The sequence below is a fragment of the Schistocerca gregaria genome, chromosome 1, assembly GCF_023897955.1.
Source record: "Schistocerca gregaria isolate iqSchGreg1 chromosome 1, iqSchGreg1.2, whole genome shotgun sequence".
Classification (NCBI taxonomy): Eukaryota; Metazoa; Arthropoda; class Insecta; order Orthoptera; family Acrididae; genus Schistocerca; species Schistocerca gregaria.
The window spans coordinates 554338625-554358887 of NC_064920.1; the positions used below are offsets into that span (position 1 = coordinate 554338625).

Below are 20263 nucleotides of genomic sequence, written 5' to 3' on the forward strand. Positions count from 1 at the left end.
ACCCACCCAGCAGGCCGAAAAGGACAGAAGGAATGCTCTGGCAAAGACTATTTACGTCCCTCCTGCGACCAAACACCTAAATCTTCATCTGGCAACTGTGAAGGCTCCAAGAAAGCAAACAAAGGCAAACAGTCTTCTTCTTCACCAACTCGGAGATCCTCTTCAATAGTGTCACCCCTTGACAGTCTCACCTGGCCAACCTCCTTTTTGCCGGTGCTCACTGCCAACCATTTCTCTGCCCTGGAATGTACAGTGCGAATGCTGACTTCCTCTGTAGATCACGTGGAGCAGGATCCTCCAGCCTTAGTGCCCTGTAGTAGTGAGTCTTTTAAGACTGATATTCGGCAGGTGTTGAGGTGACAACCATTCATATTTTCCTTCCTCCTCTTTCCCCGTCATGTTTCTCCTCCAATGGAACATTCATGGTGTTAGATCCAACAAGGGGGAATATGGTTGCTCTTAGAATTGCAGTGTCCACTTGTTTTCTGTCTCCAGGAAACAAAATTGCATCCTTATAACTGCTTTGACCTCCCACATTTCTTTCCGGGCAGTTTTGACCTTTCTCCCAAGGACAGCATTCCATCTCATGGGGGAGTCATACTGTTCATCTGGGATGACATTCATCATCGAACCATCTCACTGAACGTATGGCTGCAAGCTGTTGCAGTCTGCATTTTCCTTCCTCGCCTGACCTTTTTCTCTTTGTACCGTCTATAGCTCTCTGTCATTCTGTGTCACTAGAGTGGACTTCCTCCAGCTTATTGGGCAACTCCCTCACCCCTTTTTGCTGCTCGGTGGCTAATACACTCCATCACCTTTGAGGCTGTCCCAGAACAAGTCTGACAGGTGCTTTCTTGGATGACCTCAATCAATTCAACCTCATCTGTCTTAACACTGGTGCCACCAACGTTCCTTTGAGAATCCACACACACCTGTTCCCATTTGGACCTCTTGTTCTGCACTGCATGGCTTGCCCGATGTCGTGAGTTGTCCATTCTCTCTGACATATACTCGAGCGACCTTTTCCCTTGTGCTGTCAATTTACTGACTCCTACCACAACCGTGTACAAACCAAATTGGCAGCTTTCTAAGACCGTTTAGAGACTTTACTCTTCTCTGGTGACCTTCGACAAACAACGTTTTCTCAGTTGTCGTGACCAGGTAGAATACCTAACAAATGTTATCCTTACTGCCACAGAACATTCCATTCCTCGCACTTCAACTTTACCACGCTGTGTCCCAGGCCCTTGGTGGACTGAGGAGCCACAATGCAATTTTTGACGGTAAGAATTGCTCTCCTTATTTTTAACCATCATCCTGTGATGGTGAACTGCATTCGTTATACACAGTTGTGTGCACAACAGTGTTGAACAGTTTCACTCCCTCTTCCGTTGTGTGAGCCAACTTCCGAAGGCTGTTTGGAACCAAGGTCCATTCCCCAATTTCCAGCCTGATCAAAGCAGATGACGTCACAGTGGACTCTATTGCTCTCTCCAACTCCTTGGGCTGCTATTTTGCAGAGATTTAGAGCTCCGCCCACTATCACCGTGCCTTTCTCCGCAGGAAACAAGTGGAGGAGTCTCGGGTGACACCATTCTCCTCTCAGAATCATGAGTGCTATAATGCCGCCTTTACTATGTAGGAACTAGATTAGTGGTAGCCTGGCCTGAGCAAAACCAGTGCGTGGGTGCGACGCGCGCTCGCGTGTGTGTGTGTGTGTGTGTGTGTGTGTGAGTGAGAGTGCCTGTCTGCAATTCAGTGTGTCATCTTTATGATGACTGGTAGTCTATCGCTTCCATAACTGTCCCATACACAAGTCACATGAGATCGTTAGTTCAACAATAGTTTGGGCGAAGCATTCAGAGTTACTTTAGGTTTCATAAATGTTAAATATTAAACATGTAATTTAAACAGTTTAAAACAGTTAAATGGTTAAATAAATAATGCTGGTTTATACTTCTTTAAAAGTTGTAAAATGAATTAGACAACAACAATGACAACAACAACAACAACAACAACAAAGACAGTCAAATTTTACCATCGCAGTGAGAGGTAAGGAATAATGATTTGGTCAGTTGAAAGGTCCCTTTTAAACAGTTAAACTATATTTTCTAATTTGAATACATGTGTGTTTGTGATTCAAACTTGTATAAGTATGTGATCCTAGAAATAGCAGAAACAGTCACATTGTTTTTAGTAAACTGGAAATGATGTAGCCAGTGTCTATCTATCTCTTTCATACAGTTAATTACACTCAGATGCCATCCATAAATGTTGGTCTTCTTTCAATCATCTTGAACTTTTTCACAGACCTATGAGTTTCGGTGTAATGCCCAGACATCTACATACATGCAAACTGATTGACAGCTAGAAAAATACACACTCTCATCCACTGTACCTTTTGATTCTACAATACTCTTTGTTTTCCATTAAATAGTTCCTACTTGAATTGTTACTACGACTTGCAGACAACTTTCACAGAGGAAATGAAAAACCATTCCAACTTTCCGTGAGTCGTCTGCCAAGATGAGAAGTGAAGAATATGGAAGACAATGCTTAGCATGGAGAGCCAGAAGGAGGGAGTGGTCCACTGGGATGTGAGCTACTGTGTTGTAAAGCTCTGCTGCAACAACGGGGGGTGGTTCATTACATACTATAAACTATGGTAGAGTTTATGTTGTTCCATCACCGAATGAGGAGAGGTCTTATTCACAGCTGCCATTCTGCCCTGAGATAGTCAAAGTGAATGTTGGGCAAGCAATAGCTTCTCTAGCAAAGTGGTCAGCCAATTCAATCCACGGACTATTTGTATCACTTGGATCCCAAAGAAAGGCTACTGAGCAGGCAGTACAGCTATAGTTAGAGAGATGGTTATGAGTAGGAGACATTACAGGGTGACAAAAGTAACATCAATCAGACTGCTCATTGAGTCATTAGAAATCAAAAAACAATTGAGGGAGGTCTGTTCAGTAAAACACAATGCTCATTTGATGGCTATCAGTCTGCCATAAAAATACTACATGTTTCCAGAAACAAATGTTGTTCCTGACCCCTGGAAGATGTGAAAACATATCCTGTCCTGTCCATAGTTTTAGAGCCATCAGTGTGAATGGCAGTAGCACCTTGATACTTCTGAAGAACTGAAGGGAACAGATGGTGAAAGGACATGGGAGCAGAGAAAACTTAAGGATCTTGAAATAGATTGATCCTAATTCATGGTCTGGTTGTTGACCAAGGCAAAGAGTGCAGGAAAACATGGAGCACACATTCTGTGGAGGTTAGGCAGAGGTCATGGGAGATGGCCGCAAGGCGAGTTCCAACTGGTAATCCCAACCGAGGATGGGTGTCAGGACGTCGATGCCCATTGGGGGGGAGGGGGGAATTTGATAAGTTGGATTATCGTTTTTTTCTGTTTCTAAGACCATCCTTGCTCATGGAGTACCAATGAAGTTTGAAATCTACAGACCTGTCCCCATAACTGACCAGGACCCTCTGTTTCAGAGCTGAGTGGAAGAGTCGGAGTTTTTATGAGAAGCTGTTTCTTGGAGTTATGCCACAGGGTTGAGAAATATAAGGTTCCCCTCAATGGGATAGGGTTGCACTGCACATCATAGTTGGCTACCCATGTGGCTGACTGCTTTGAGCATACACAAGGCTTTTTAACGTAGGTGACTCTCCATCTTATCCAGATAATGATAGCTGTAGGAGACCCCAAAGCGTTAGTGCAAGACTCAAATGGCCCCTGCAGATGGAAATTTTAATATGCTAGTGATCATTTGCCAAAGCATTTGCAATAAAGTTGCTGAGGTTGAAGTAGTCCTAAAACACAGTGGAGCTCATATAATACGGGGTACAGTAAGCTGGGTAAAACCCAAAACTGGCAGCAGCAAGATTTGTTGTACAACTCTTAAGTATTATTGAAAGGATATGCTGATGGGAAATGGAGGTGGTGTATTTATTGCAGTGGACTAGAAACTCATATTCTCTGTGATAGAAATTGAAGATGCATACAAGATTATTTGGGCAAGACTTGCTATCAAGTGTGGGCATAAACTTAGAATTGAATCTTTCTATCATTAACAAAACTCATCCCCGATCCAAAAAAGCTTTAGAGAAAACCTCAGCTCGCTAGTACATAAGTTCTGCCTTCATAATGTTGTTAAGAGAGGAGACTTTATCAACCAACAATATAGTGCAAAAGTCAAGGTTCAGCAAGTGGCAAGTGTGACAAGGCATCTTGTGAAATTACCTAGAACAGATACTGTCATTCACGCTGGCAGCTCTAAAACCATGGACAGAACAGGATTTGCTTTCACATCTGCTATATGTCAGGAACAACGTTTGTTGCTGGAAACTTGTAGTATTTTTACAGCAGAGCTGATAGCCATAACTGGGCCTTATGTCCTTTTAAATAGACCTCCCTTGATCGTGTGTAATTTCTAATGACTCAATGCACAATTTTAAGGCTATTGAATGATCATATTGTTGTCATGCTGTGATATTTGCTATTTGTAATCTCTCTCTTCCTTTATTCGTACTGCCTGCTCTGTAGTCTTTCTCTGGATCCTAAGTCATGCGGGTATTCAAGGGAACGAACAGGCTGACCATTTGGCTACAGAAGCAGTTGCTTGTCCAACATTCGCTTTGACTGTTTCAGGCATGGATTTGCAAGTGCGAACAAGACTTCTTCTCGCTTCGAGATGGGATGAAATCTGGTGGGGTTAATAGTACTCCTTCATTTCTCCTGAAAGAAATCCACTGTCCTGTTTCACCTCCACATCTGTCACACCAGATTAATCCATGGTTTTATTTTATGTAATGGACCACCCCCATATTGTTGTTGTGGAGCTTCACACACACAGTTGCTCACATCCTGGTGGACTACCCCCTCCTTCTGGTTCTCCTGGATTCTTTGCCTCTAATATTGGCAGATGACTGATGTATAGCTGTACTGGTTCTCCATTTTCTCTGTGAAAATAATTTTTATTCTCAGATATCAAGCAGTGGAAAATCCCACTTATGTGTGTAGTATGAACATGGTTCACTGACTGGGTGGGGGTCTTTAATATTGATCATATCTTTTTCTCATCAAGGCTCCTGGCTGCTTTGATTTTTTGATGGTGTGGGTTTGTTATTGCTAATAATTATGCTTGGTTCTTTGTCTAGTGGTTTCTCAAATTTTACAAAAGAGTTTGTGTGTATATAGATCGGTCATAGCATATGAAAGTTTATAATCTTGGGACTGTATGCCTATTCTGCTTTTGATTATTTCAGATTGCTGATGGCCAGAGAGATCTCATTACTAAGCTTTCTCTTAAAACTAGAAAGTTTATTGGTAACACTAGCATGGATCCTCAATTATCTTTACTTATGGCAAATCAAGCTTGTGTGCAAGAAGCAGATCTGGTGCTTGACCCTTTTGTGGGATCAGGTGAGGTTAATAGTGCAATCTTATATTTGAAGTATGTTGTTTGAAAGCTTAATAATGTATTATTAGTAACATTACGGACAGTCAAAAACAAGTACAGAGGTGCAAACAATGCAAGGAACACAGTTTTAGAATCGACTGTGTAACTTCTGATTTGAGAAATTTGCTTTTATGTGTAACATTTCAGAACTGTGCTAAATAGTATATCAGTGACTGTAGGCCAGTAGAGATTGTTTTGTATCTTTCATGAATTTAGAGTGCCATTACCTATAACTTCTTGATGTGAGCAAGGAGGGTTAGCTGAGTTTTACATAATTGTGTATAGTGTTCCACACCATTTTCTCCAGAATAGTCGTTCCGTCTTACAGAATTAATGTTATATGAACATTGGATGTGTTATATAATTTTAGGACATACCAATGTGAGCATAGTAATTCTGCACTTTTGTGTGCGGGGTTCAATGGATAATGCAATATTTTTTTCTGAAAGCATGTTGGTTTTATTCAGCATTCCAATAAATCATATTATTCTCCACTCTTTTATCTACAAAACACTATTTTTCAACATAATCTCTTTTCATTGGGGTGGCCTTACTTCACCTTACTAGGAGGGCCTATATGTCTGCAATGTACCATTTCACTGGTTGACATTGGAGCCAATGTCTTGCTGTATCAGTAACCTCCCTGTCAATCACATACTGCTTCCCGCAGAGAGCATCCTTCATTGGGTCAGACACATTGAAGTCAGAAGGTGCGAGATTCGGGTTGTAGGGTGGATGAGGAAGAACAGATCAGTGAAGTTTTATGAGCTCCTCTTGGGTGTGCAGACTTGTGTATGGCCTTGCGGTGTCAAAATCAGTTCTTCAGTTTCCTGAGAGTAGTACAACACACTTCAGAGTTGATTGTTGCAACATGGGGGAGGACACCAAACAGAATTAATCCTTCAGAATCCCAGACGACTGTCACCATGACTTCACTGGCTGAGGGTGTGGCTTTGAACATTTTCTTTGGAGGAGAGATGGTGTGGTACCGCTCCATGGATTGCTGTTTTGTTTCCAGTTCAAAGTGATGAACCCATGTTTCATCACCTGTGATGACGTTCAGCAAAAATTAGTCACGATCAACCTCATACTGTGCAAGCAATTCTGCAAAGATGATTCTTCATTGCTCTTTATGGTCTTCTTTAAGTGGCAAGGAACCCAGTGGGCACACACCTCTAAGATCCCAACTGGTGGATGAGTGTTTCAGCACTGCTGACAGAGATGTGCAGCTGTGCAATGAGGTGTTTAATTGTGATCTGTCATTCACCTCAAATGACAGGGTCTGTATGTTCAAACATTGCAGGAGTCACAGCAGTATGCGACCCGCCGGCAAGCAGGAGATAGGACATTTTTGCGCGACCTTGTTGCAGTGATGACAGACACCTCACCAGTGACTGACTCACTGTGCATTTGTTCACTGTCAGGTCTCCGTAGACATTCTGAAACTGCCTAAGAATATCTGCTATGCTGTGGTTTTTCCGCCAAAAAAATAACTCGGTGATAACTCTCTGCTTGGAATGCACCTCTGCTACAGATGCCATTTTGAAGGCTACATGTAGTGCTGTTACCTATCAGAACTTCATGAAACTTTAGGGGCCAGAGAAGGAATATTCTACCATATCCTGCAACAAATTCCACATTTTTCAACTGAAATTGACTAAGGGAAAAAGTGTTGCATTATTTATTTAATACCCCTTGTACATATGTCCAGCAACTTTTCTCAAAAATTGGAATGACCAACACCTTTTTTCTGTTGTGTTTTATGTCTCATTGCTGCAGCAACCTTCTATAAATGGAAGATACTAGAAGGGCCATTTCGGTTGCAAACATAAAGCAGAATGTAATTACTATTGTATCAGTTCTATTTACCTCTTCATTATTGAATAGATTTAATTGTTTTTCAAGTAAGAAGCAGTCTCACATTTGTGAGACTTTGTTATTTTGCATGTTATTTTTGTGGCTGTGCAGCATTTTAAAGCAAAGCCTCTGGTACAATCTTTTTTGCGCGAAGACAAAGAAATTTAGAACTAGATAAAATTCCAAAAAATGACAAGAGAAAAAGGTTTGTAGAGAATAACATCTCTTGTACTGTATATGAGGCATAAATGTGCAGTCTTAATTGTCAACTCAAACTGTGACACTTTCTGATCTTTTCACTTGTTCTCTACTTACTGACTCTTTAATGTAGCAAGTTTTTCCCAGTGATAACTGATAACCCAGAGAAGCCACTTATGTGTCTCAGCTAGTATACAGAATAAGCTGGTTCATTGTCATGGAGCATATGCTGTTTCTTTACACTTCATATTCTGGTTGGTTAGGAATGATTCCTCGAGATGACTCTTGAATAGGCTGGCATAGGATGGTGTCATGTGGGTGACCTTTGCTGTAGCCCAGACTTATTTTAACCGAGCGAGATGGCACAGTGGTTAGACACTGGACTTGCATTCAGGAGGACGACGGTTCAATCCCGCATTCGGCTATCCTGATTTAGGTTTTCCGTGATTTCCCTAAATCACTCCAGGCAAATACCGGGATGGTTCCTTTCAAAGGGCACAGCCGACTTCCTTCCCCGTCCTTACCTAATCCGATGAGGCCGATGACCTCACTGTCTGGTCTCCTTCCCCGAAACAACCAACCAACCAACCAGACTTATTTGTAGATGACTTCTTTGAATGAGAAGTAATTGTGTGTGAGGAAATAGGTGTTCATAGCAACCAGGAAGTAGGTAGTAGGTTTGGACTCAGTAGGGCGTTGGGTAAGGTAGTAATCACTCTGGCTTTTCTAAACTGCACAGGTGGGAACTCTCCCTACAACATATCCTTCATTCCTGTAACTCCCCCCCCCCCCCCCCCTCCCCGGGCCTCTAAACCTTCTCTAGTCCTTGTCTTCACCTACCTACCCTGTTTCCTGCTCCCACTCTAGTACTACACTCGCCTTCTATCCCATCAGTGCACCTACAAGTCATTTCTCCTTTTCTGCTTCTCTCCTCTCCCTTCCCCCTCCTCCTACTCCTCCTCCTCCTCCTCCCACTCCCCCTCCCACTCCTCCTCCTCCTCCCCCTCCCCCATCTCCCAGCATAACCTCTCAACACTGCACTTAGCAGTCCTATCTTGTCCCCCCAACATCCCTGCATGCTCCAACAGGCACCAATAGCATCATCCCCCATACCTAACCTGTATCCTTCCCCATCCCCACCTCATGGTACCTCCTTACCCCCACCACCCATCCCAGTAGATTGCTGTCCACATCAGTCGCAGTCATTCAGCCGTCAATCCTCAGCACCCAGATATGGTGACTGTGTGTGTGCGTGTGTGTGTGTGTGTGTGTGTGTGTGTGTGTGTGTGTGTGTGTGTGTGTGTGTGGAAGGACTTTGTCTGAAAGCTTAAATATTTTAACGGTCTGTCTCATTGTGCCTGTCTCCGCCTCATCGCCTCGTCTATGTGGTGAGCAGCAATCTGTCCTTTCCATATGGTCATTAGTCCATCCTGGACTTTGTATTGTTAGAAATAAAAATGAAACAGATGAAAAAATTACGATACTTCCAGGAAATATTTAGGATCTGAGAAGTCTTAATTATCGTGGAAGTTCCTTACAGTCTCTATATAGCTAAACTGAAAATTTAGATGACTGGTCGGGGAGGTGAGAGAAGTGCACCATGTGTCCATAGCATTCCATAAGTTATGTGGGTTTCCTGGGTGGTGCTAAATAAGGAGTACTGCAAGAGTACACTGCTTTTTTCTGAGTATGAGTTTGGTGTGACTGGGAGTCATGAACTGGAGGAGTGGTGACCAGTACTAGTCATCTGGAGCCATGAACTCGAGGCATGCTTCAATGGCCTCCGCACAGCCTGGCAGTGGAACATTGTATGCCATAAGAAGGATTAAATAACCAAGTTAAGGGCAACAAATGGTCAAGTGGAAACAGTCATTAGCAGGAAACTTGTAGGTCACTTACTGTATTCTATGTGTAACATGTTTGCTCAGATGACTGTGCCTCTGCCTGAGTTGTGACTTATTTTCCTAGTTGTAATTGGGATCTCAGTGGTTATTATTTCACAAACTAACAACACTCCAAATGGGTGGATGTGCTGTCTGAGAGCAATAACACCAAAACATCTGAAAGCTCTGCGAGTGATAGCCCTCCCAAAATGACACACTGAAGAAATCTACAAACTTTAACAGAGCATGTATTGTGTCACAGAACATTTGCTTTTACTGAAACATGAAAGTGTGTCACCTTCCATTTTTCAAAAAGCTTTGCAGTGTATTGCAGCTACTTATTAACGCTATAAACATCTCAGAAACACAACACATTGTGTAAAAATAGCTACATCTTTGCAAGCCACATAATTACAAGATGTGAATTTGCCAAGTGAGTACAGAGATCTGTATAGTCCCAGATTTCAGCAGGAGTGTAATATTGTGCAGGAACCTAATGGGATCTCTTACGAAAGATAGCATTATTAGAGGAAAAAAAATTAACAACTCATAACAAAGACGGTAAACAGTGAGAAGGAAAAAATACCTAACTTCAGCACACCATTGTTATCATAATACATCAAGTCTGGCTTTCTCAATCGCAAAGTATAATACCTATGTGCTGGACGCAATAAAGTTTATTAAATGCAAATGATGTGGTTACACCAGCATAAATTGCAAGGCTCCGGTAATTGTGGCAGATGTGGCAAAGCTGATATAAACCTAAAACACCACATTCATTGCCATTACTCTGCATAAATAGCTGTCGAAATCTTGCAGTTTGGAATTGCTAGTGATCGACAGAAAACTGAGGAAACCAAAGTGATAAAACACATCCCACATGCAAAAGCAGGCAATGCACATAAGGCTATGAACCCACCAGTATTTATAATATATCTTGAAGATGTGATTAATGAGGCAGTAGATACAAGCAATTCTTCAACGTAGACTTCTCTGTGGAAGCTAGAACAAACCACCATAACTGCATTTGATCTTACAATCATAAGCTAAAAATACATCATGTTAAACACAGGGGAATTGAAAAAACCAGCAATTGTGTCTCAAGCTCTCAGTTGCCAACTTCAGACCCTAAACATAAAAATGTATGTGTACAGTAAATCTTGGCTGGACCATCAAACCTTACTGATTTGATCAGGATGAAATGTCAGAAAGACTCTTTCAAGTTTCTATAAGTTATTACACCAGATGTGTCTCATAAGACTTGTCAGGTGCAGTTGTTTTGGCAGATTTTCGATGACGCTGTTGTTGCAATGTGTAGCTGGAGTCAGCAGAAGTAAAAACTGCTCATCACACCATTCATGTGCTGACCATTGTCAACAAACAGTGTCAGTTTGTTTCCTGTTGCAAGCAAAATTATTTTTAAAGTGGAATTTTATGTTCCCATTCAATCAAGTGGACCCAAATAAATCCACTGCAGTATTCCTATTTATCAATATGTTTTAACAGGGGCAGTGCTTCAGCAGCACCTGATGATGCCAGTTTCAGTGATATTGAACGAGTTATGGAAATTCAGTGCCACGTGTACCACCTACTGACTATCTAAATTATATGAAACCTTGCGGGAAAATAAATTGTCTTGCTATAAATATAATGGAGACGAGCAATTTTATTGAATATTCTAAAATGGAGAACCACATTGTGAACCTTAAAGTTCACATCACAGGAAACAAAATTAATTGGACGCAAATACATGAAATAATGTTGGAAAAGGAAGAGCCATTCAAGTCATACATAAAAGCAGACCATAATGATGATTCCTATATCCCTGTGGGCCTACATAAGAAACAAAGCAGAATACCATCTAACTCAAACTTTAATGGACGCTTTGAACCACTATAGCCTCGAGGGAATGCCATACTAGATGTAGCTTGATAATCTGAAATCTGTATTTTACTTGATACCTAGCACTGCCAAACACTTTTATCATTCTGTTATTTTCATTTGAAAACATGCAGTCAAATTGTCTCAGCCAGATAAAGCTTGAACAGGCAATAGACCTTCTTTATCACGTCCCTCGCTGGATTGCATGTGAATGTTATAAGTCAGGATGCCCCATGAACCATCATGTGTGATGGCATCCTGTGTGTATTTATGCATGTGCTACTGATTGAGAGTGAATGTCAATGGAAATAGCTCCATGTTTCCAATGTCACTGACATTTCCATCATTCGCAATCACACATCATAAATGAATGTACTCCTCTGAACTATGCGATTTTTGATTTAATCAAATGAAGAGGAGACGATCACACTCAATTTTCGCATACATATCTACTGCGTATTGATGAAACAGTTGACAGCATTGTATAATATGATTTGTTCTGTTTTGTCATATCATTATGTGGTATGTATAATAACTCATTGCTAATACTTTTTTATTAAGTTCATCACCTGAAAAATAAGTAAGAGGGAAGAAGTGGTTAGAAAAATGGAAATTAGATGTGCAAAATTATAAGGGATAGTTTTTTTTTGTTTTATACATGAAATGTGTGCAGATAAAAGTGAATGCAGGTATTTGTATTGGACTAGTGTACATAATATTTACATGATATCCGCCCTCCCCCTCCCAAAAATTATGGGATACTGCAGCACATCATGACATTGATGCATTTCAGAGACACACAAAACTGTGTTATTACTTCCTTGTAGAATTATATCATGCTTATGACACTCTTGCCCATTATAACAATCACTACTTCACTGATGGTAGGTGTGTTGTAGTGTCTACCATGCCTTGTAACTGCTGTTTTTTTTATATCAGTATGACAACGAACCAGCTGTTCATCTTAATGAATGCTACTACCAAATTGTGGCCAAGAGAAAAGTTGACTTGACCGCCCAGTGGCACAACATCCTGCTGGCAACAACATGCTTGATTTCAATGGCTGATTCACAAACGAGGCTATCTGGATCCTTCTATCCAGCACCAACTTTTATGGACTATGCAGATGAGAGTTATGCTTGCAACACATCATTTTGTCTCATAACTGTCCTGGCCTGAGTCTCCATTAACCACAGTCCCCACAGCTTCCACCCAACAATTTCTCCTTCCCATGTCATGTCATCACCTTCATCACATGCTGGATCCTCCTGGCTCTGGTACCTGCACATCACATGCCTAGCCCTTGCACTTGCCACCCCTCCTTCCCGCATTACAACCAGGAAACACTTTGTAACAATTCGTGGTTGGTTGCTTGGTTTGTCGGGGATGGGACCAAACAGCCAGGTCATCGGTCCCATAGGGTTAGGGAAGGAAGTCAGCAGTGCCCTTTCAAAGGAACGAGCTTGGTATTTGCCTGAAGTGATTTTGGGAAATCACGGAAAATCTAAATCAAGATGGCTGGACTTGGGTTTGAAACGTCATCCTCTCGAATGTGGGTACAGTGTGCTAACCACAGTGCAATTTCGCTTGGTGTAACAATTCATGCTGATACATGTACTCTGTATGACATGATATGAATAACAAATCTCTCAAAGCTTAATGACAGTTCATCTTCCTTTCTTATTCTAGTGATGTCATATTGTCACGATACTCCTTGCTTCATGGTGTGCAGCATATTTCTGAAATGAGAAGAGACTGTTGAAGTAAACCATGCCAATCAGCAGGTGCCATGAAGCATGATAAAGCAGCTCTTATCATCCTGCCTTGCAGAAGTGCTGTATCCATCAGTTTTTAGGAGACAGAATCATCTGCAGTTTGTTCATGGGTGGCATAGTTGGGTCAATTGATGACAGTGTTTTTTTCTGACAAAATAGCATGTTCGAAAAGCCATTGATGATTTTTGTAATTTGTGAATTTATGGGAAAAATTTCTCAATGAATCGTTCAATCTATGAAACAATGACATAAAAGTTTAATGGGAATGAAGTATATTTTGTGATGACGTCAAGTGGAACTTTTCCATTACCAATGTGCAGTAGCTGTATTGACAATGTGGCTGGCACACTCTGCTGTAGATGTATGCTAATATTAATCTTTAATGTAAGTTTATGCACCTGTCTCCAAAGATGCTTTGAAGCTTGCATTGAGTTCCATCAGCCAGAGTTGATTTTAGTACAACGGGTGTAGTCTGTATGAAGTCAAATACTAATATGTCAGTTTCCCCCACCAGTTGTGCATTTCCCCATAAATTTTGAAGAGATCAATTAAGTGCTTCAAGCAACTTCTTATGTGCCATGGTGCATTCATTCAAGCCAGTCAATTTTGAAATTAGCTATAATTTCGCTGTGCCAGAACCTTTTGAAATATAACATATTTGAGTCTTTGCAAAATGTATATTGAAAGGTAATTTGAGCACTGAATGTACTGTATGGCCAGCATTGAATAGTGTAGCTGCAATACCTGATGATGCAAGAGCCAAAGGAATTCTATTTTGAGAGTAAATGTTAGCTTACACCAAACTGAAGAGAAACATTTTTCTTGCGCTACCGGACACATAAATGAAAAATATGTTGCCACTACCATTGACCACAACATTTTTAATTGTTTTGTAGGTTAACTTTTGATCTACAAGGAAGAATTGTTCATTTGTTATGACAAATCCACACAAGACATCAGCGTTTAATTGTTGTTCTGTCAATAAATCTTGATCACAATGGTTATACACAGAACACTATGGTGCAACCATGCCAAGTTGAAAGAGTGCTTTGTTGTTGATGATTAAGCATGTGTCTTAGATTTCTGTGAGAAATTCACTGAAAATGCTGTCCAAAAATAGAATGTTGTTACCTTTCATAATGGTATGAATTTGGTACGAAATATCTTTGCTCAAGCCCTCGCAGAATTTTTGCCACATATCGTTTGGTTTGGGTCATGAACATGTCAAAATAATGGCAAATAATGTTAATATTTTGTGTGGGTGGCAACTGAAGGAGGCGTCCATCAGTGTGGTTTCTCAGTGTTTATCACTTTCAAGTAAAGCTTCTCTGCATGTCTGGCATTCTACACCATTAATCATTCTAAAATTGGCAAATGAAGTTCGACCTGTCATATTAATCAGCAGCATTCTCAAATAGTAACATTTGGCGTTATTGGGTGTACTGTGTGAATATTGCTCAATACATCAGAGGAATATAGATTTTGATAGCCTTTACCCATGTGCCTTGTTCACATCCTTAAAATTTTTTGAATAGTATTCCATATGTAGTACTTTGGTACCTCCATGTACTTCATGTTTTGGCAAATACGTTACGACACAGCACAAAAAATGGTGCCACACTTGTGTGTGCTAGTGCAGCAAAAACACTTTCTGCATTCTCCTCTGTGAAGTATACTATTTGTCCATTTTTAAGATGAACACTAAGATGAACAACATTGGTGTGCTGCCTGTGAATTTGAGGATTGAAAACACATCTCACTGCCTTGTTGCTGCTGCTATATCAACATGTTTCAAAGTGTGTAACATCATCTGTGTGCGCGTCGGCATTATCAACACTGAATACTGCCACATCACTGCCCTTGTTCACATATTTGTGTGTATACTTTATTGTTTTAAGTAAATTGCAATATTGTCAATTTACTTGCACTTTAATTTTTTTTTAAACCAAGGCAAAGATGTTACAGTCAATCTAATGTTGATTTCAGTAATCAGCATTTGTCATGCTGATTCTAGCTGTGTGACCTCCACTATCTGGTTCATGGCATCGGTATTGAGGATGGTCGTCATCACCAGTGGAAGTACGATGAATCAGTTTTCTTGGATGCTTTTTCAAGCATTTTTTATCTGCAAAAATGCATGGTGATTGTTGGTTCGTAGCAGCTCATGGTCCTTGCACCATATGTTTGATGACAATATTGAATAGCAATTGATCATCTTCAAGATATGGTGTATATGAAGGAGACCTTTCTTTTGCCATTCCACAGAATACATTCAGCATTTAATTGCACCATAAATGTGATGCTTCACAATTAAAGCCCTCAATGTAGAGAATTTTCATTTGAAAACATGCAGTCAAATTGTCTCAGCCAGATAGAGCTTGAACAGGCAATAGACCTTCTTTATCACGTCCCTCGCTGGATTGCATGTGAATGTTATAAGTCAGGATGCCCCATGAACCATCATGTGTGATGGCATCCTGTGTGTATTTATGCATGTGCTACTGATTGAGAGTGAATGTCAATGGAAATAGCTCCATGTTTCCAATGTCACTGACATTTCCATCATTCGCAATCACACATCATAAATGAATGTACTCCTCTGAACTATGCGATTTTTGATTTAATCAAATGAAGAGGAGACGATCACACTCAAATTTCGCATACATATCTACTGCGTATTGATGAAACTGTACGAAGTTTCAGCGCATTTGGATGAACTAATTATTTTGCTTATCTATAGAAGTTATTGTATAAGCTACTCACTTTTGTTAAGCAGACTGTTACATGGGACTACTGACATCTGAGAGCTTACAGAAAATGGACCATATAGAAGACGAAATATTGAGACTTGCAGCATTGTTTTTTCATACTCAGTTTTAATGGAAAACCTGCACATTGTTGCTGAAAAAGTGGTATAGGTACGAATCTTCTCCAAACAGTGCCAATCATTTTGCAAAAAACCAGGCATAAATCAGGCCATTACATTTTGAGATAATATATTCTGAACAGACAAACAAACATTCATTTTTGGATAGTTAAGATATAATTTTGCACTTTGATAAACATTCTACTGCCACACACACACACACACACACACACACACACACACACACACACACACACATATATATATTAAAAACAAAGATTCCAAGACTTACCAAGCGGGAAAGCGCCAGCAGACAGGCACATGAACAAAACACACAAACACACACACAGAATTGCTAGCTTTTGCAACCGAACCGATGGTTGCTTCTTCAGGAAGGAGAGGGAAAGACGAAAAGATGCAGGTTTTAAGGGAGAGGGTAAGGAGTCATTCCAATCCCGGGAGCGGAAAGACTTCCCTTAGGGGAAAAAAAGGACAGATGTACACTCGCGCACACACACACATACACATATTGGGAAAGCGCCGGCAGACAGGCACATGAACAAAACACACAAACACACACACAGAATTACGAGCTTTCGCAACTGGCAGTTGCTTCGTCAGGAAAGAGGGAAGGAGAGGGAAAAATGAAAGGATGTGGGTTTTAAGGGAGAGGGTAAGGAGTCATTCCAATCCCGGGAGCGGAAAGACTTCCCTTAGGGGAAAAAAAGGACAGATGTACACTCGCGCACACACACACATACACATATTTGGGATATATATATATATATATATATATATATATATATATATATATATATATATATATATAGAAAGAAACTTCCACATGGGAAAAATATATTAAAAACAAAGATTCCAAGACTTACCAAGCGGGAAAGCGCCGGCAGACAGGCACATGAACAAAACACACAAACACACACACAGAATTACTTGCTTTTGCAACCGATGCAAAAAATGGACAGGTGTACACTCGCACACACACACACACACACACACACACACACACACACACATATCCATCCACACATACACAGACACAAGCAGACATATTTAAAGGCAAAGAGTAAGGGCAGAGATGTCAGTCGAGGCGGAAGTACAGAGGCAAAGAAGTTGTTGAAAGACAGGTGAGGTATGAGTGGCGGGAACTTGAAATTAGTGGGGGTTGAGGCCTGGTGGATATCGAGAAGAGAGGATATACTGAAGGGCGAGTTCCCATCTCCGGAGTTCGGATAGGTTGGTGTTGGTGGGAAGTATCCAGATAACTCGGACGGTGTAACACTGTGCCAAGATGTGCTGGCCGTGCATCAAGGCATGTTTAGCCACAGGGTGATCCGCATTACCAACAAACACTGTCTGCCTGTGTCCATTCATGCGAATGGACAGTTTGTTGCTGGTCATTCCCACATAGAAAGCGTCACAGTGCAGGCAGGTCAGTTGGTAAATCACGTGGGTGCTTTCACACGTGGCTCTCCCTTTGATCGTGTACACCTTCCGGGTTACAGGACTGGAGTAGGTGGTGGTGGGAGGGTGCATAGGACAGGTTTTACACCGGGGGCGGTTGCAAGGGTAGGAGCCAGAGGGTAGGAAAGGTGGTTTGGGGATTTCATAGGGATGAACCAAGAGGTTACGAAGGTTAGGTGGACGGCGGAAAGACACTCTTGGTGGAGTGGGGAGGATTTCATGAAGGATGGATCTCATTTCGGGGCAGGATTTTAGGAAGTCGTATCCCTGCTGGAGAGCCACATTCAAGGTCTGATCCAGTCCCGGGAAGTATTCTGTCACAAGTGGAGCACTTTTGGGGTTCTTCTGTGAGAGGTTCTGGGTTTGAGGGGATGAGGAAGTGGCTCTGGTTATCTGCTTCTAAACCAGGTTGGGAGGGTAGTTGTGGGATGCGAAAGCTGTTTTCAGGTTGTTGGTGTAATGGTCGAGGGATTCAGGACTGGAGCAGATTCGTTTGCCACGAAGGCCTAGGCTGTAGGGAAGGGACCGTTTGATATGGAATGGGTGGCAGTTGTCATAATGGAGGTACTGTTGCTTGTTGGTGGGTTTGATGTGGACGGATGTGTGAAGCTGGCCATTGGACAGATGGAGGTCAACGTCTAGGAAAGTGGCATGGGATTTGGAGTAGGACCAGGTGAATCTGATGGAACCAAAGGAGTTGAGGTTGGAGAGGATTTTCTGGAGTTGTTTTTCACTGAGAGTCCAGATCATGAAGATGTCATCAATAAATCTGTACCAAACTTTGGGTTGGCAGGCTTGGGTAACCAAGAAGGCTTCCTCTAAGCGACCCATAAATAGGTTGGCAAACGAGGGGGCCATCCTGGTACCCATGGCTGTTCCCTTTAAATGTTGGGATGTCTGGCCTTCAAAAGTGAAGAAGTTGTGGGTCAGGATGAAGCTGGCTAAGGTGACGAGGAAAGAGGTTTTAGGTAGGGTGGCAGGTGATCGGCATGAAAGGAAGTGCTCCATTGCAGCGAGGCCCTGGACGTGCGGGATATTCGTGTATAGGGAAGTGGCATCAGTGGTTACAAGGATGGTTTCCGGGGGTAACAGACTGGGTACGGATTCCAGGCATTCGAGAAAGTGGTTGGTGTCTTTGATGAAGGATGGGAGACTGCATGTAATGGGTTGAAGGTGTTGATCTACGTAGGCAGAGATACGTTCTGTGGGGGCTTGGTAACCAGCTACAATGGGGCGGCCAGGATGTTTGGGTTTGTGAATTTTAGGAAGTAGGTAGAAGGTAGGAGTGCGAGGTGTCGGTGGGGTCAGGAGTTTGATGGAGTCAGGTGAAAGGTTTTGTAGGGGGCCTAAGGTTCTGAGGATTCCTTGTAGCTCTGCCTGGACATCAGGAATGGGATTACCTTGGCAAACTTTGTATGTAGAGTTGTTTGAAAGCTGACGCAGTCCCTCAGCCACATACTCCCGACGAACAAGTACCGCGGTCGTGGAACCCTTGTCAGCCGGAAGAATGATGATGGATCGGTCAGCTTTCAGATCACGGATAGCCTGGGCTTCGGCTGTGGTGATGTTGGGAGTAGGATTAAGGTTTTTCAAGAAAGATTGAGAGGCAAGGCTGGAAGTGAGAAATTCCTGGAAGGTTTGGAGAGGGTGATTTTGAGGAAGAGGAGGTGGGTCCCGCTGTGATGGAGGACGGAACTGTTGCAGGCAGGGTTCAATTTGGATAATGTCTTGGGGAGTTGGATCATTAGGAGTGGGATCAGGATTATTTTTCTTCGTGGCAAAGTGATATTTCCAGCAGAGACTACGAGTGTAGGACAGTAAATCTTTGACAAGGGCAGTTTGGTTGAACCTGGGAGTTGGGCTGAAGGTTTAGGCCGCCTTTGGATAGGACAGAGGTTTCGGATTGGGAGAGGGGTTTGGAGGAAAGGTTAACTACTGAATTGGGGTGTTGTGGTTCCAGATTGTGTTGACTAGAATTTTGAGGTGTTGGGGGGAGTGGAGCTGGAAGTGGGAGATTGAGTAGATGGGAGAGACTGGGTCTGTGTGCAATGAGAGGAGGTTGAGGTTTGTTGGAAAGGTTGTGGAGGGTGAGTGAGTTGCCTTTCCGGAGGTGGGAAACCAGGAGATTGGATAGTTTTTTGAGGTGGAGGGTGGCATGTTGTTCTAATTTGCGGTTGGCCTGTAGGAGGATGCTATGTACAGCCGGTGTGGATGTGGGAGAGGAAAGATTGAGGACTTTGATTTGGGATAGGAGTTGACGGGTGTGTTCATTGGCCGAGTCGATGTATAGGTGAAGGATTAGGCGGGTGAGGGCTATGGATTGTGCTGTTTGGAACTGGTATAAGGACTGATGGAAAGAAGGATTGCAGCCAGAGATGGGAACTTTAAGTGTGAGGCCTTTGGGAGTAATGCCAAATGTCAGACAAGCCTGAGTAAATAAAATATGGGAGCATAATCTGGCTAGGGTGAAGGCATGTTTGCGGAGGGAATGTAAATAAAATTTAATGGGGTCGTTGTAGGGATGTTGTGAGGTTGACATGGTATTAGAACGTGGAAAGGGTAATATGAGGTTAAAGTGAAAGTAAAAAGAAATTTATATAGAGAGAGATAAAGGTGTGAAAAAAGTCGAAAAAGTGTTGGTTTGAGATGAGCTATGTTGATCCTGTGCTGAACTTAGGTTGGTGAACAACAATGGGTGCAAAGTTTGGGTAGTTATGTTGTCTCCAGATCACGTTAAAGGGTGGGGAAATTCAAGAAAATTTCGAAAAAAAAATTTTTTGAGAAAAGTATCGAAAAAATAATTTCCGAAAAAACAAAATTCGAAAAAATTTTTCGAATAAAATTTCGAAGAATGTG

At 41.9% G+C, this 20263-nt stretch overlaps 1 protein-coding gene across 3 annotated transcripts in view; it reads left to right on the forward strand.

The window, feature by feature from the left end:
• The window catches only part of LOC126356210 (tRNA (guanine(10)-N2)-methyltransferase homolog), a 192223-nt gene that overhangs the window by 65783 nt on the left and 106177 nt on the right, over nucleotides 1-20263 (forward strand). For all 3 annotated transcript variants that reach the window (XR_007565610.1, XM_050007033.1, XM_050007025.1), the window contains exon 5: nucleotides 5275-5431. Coding sequence is in view for 2 of the 3 variants with exons in the window: in XM_050007033.1 (XP_049862990.1) it covers nucleotides 5275-5431 (157 nt within the window). In the remaining variant the exon portion in view is untranslated. The remainder of the gene's footprint in view (nucleotides 1-5274; nucleotides 5432-20263) is intronic.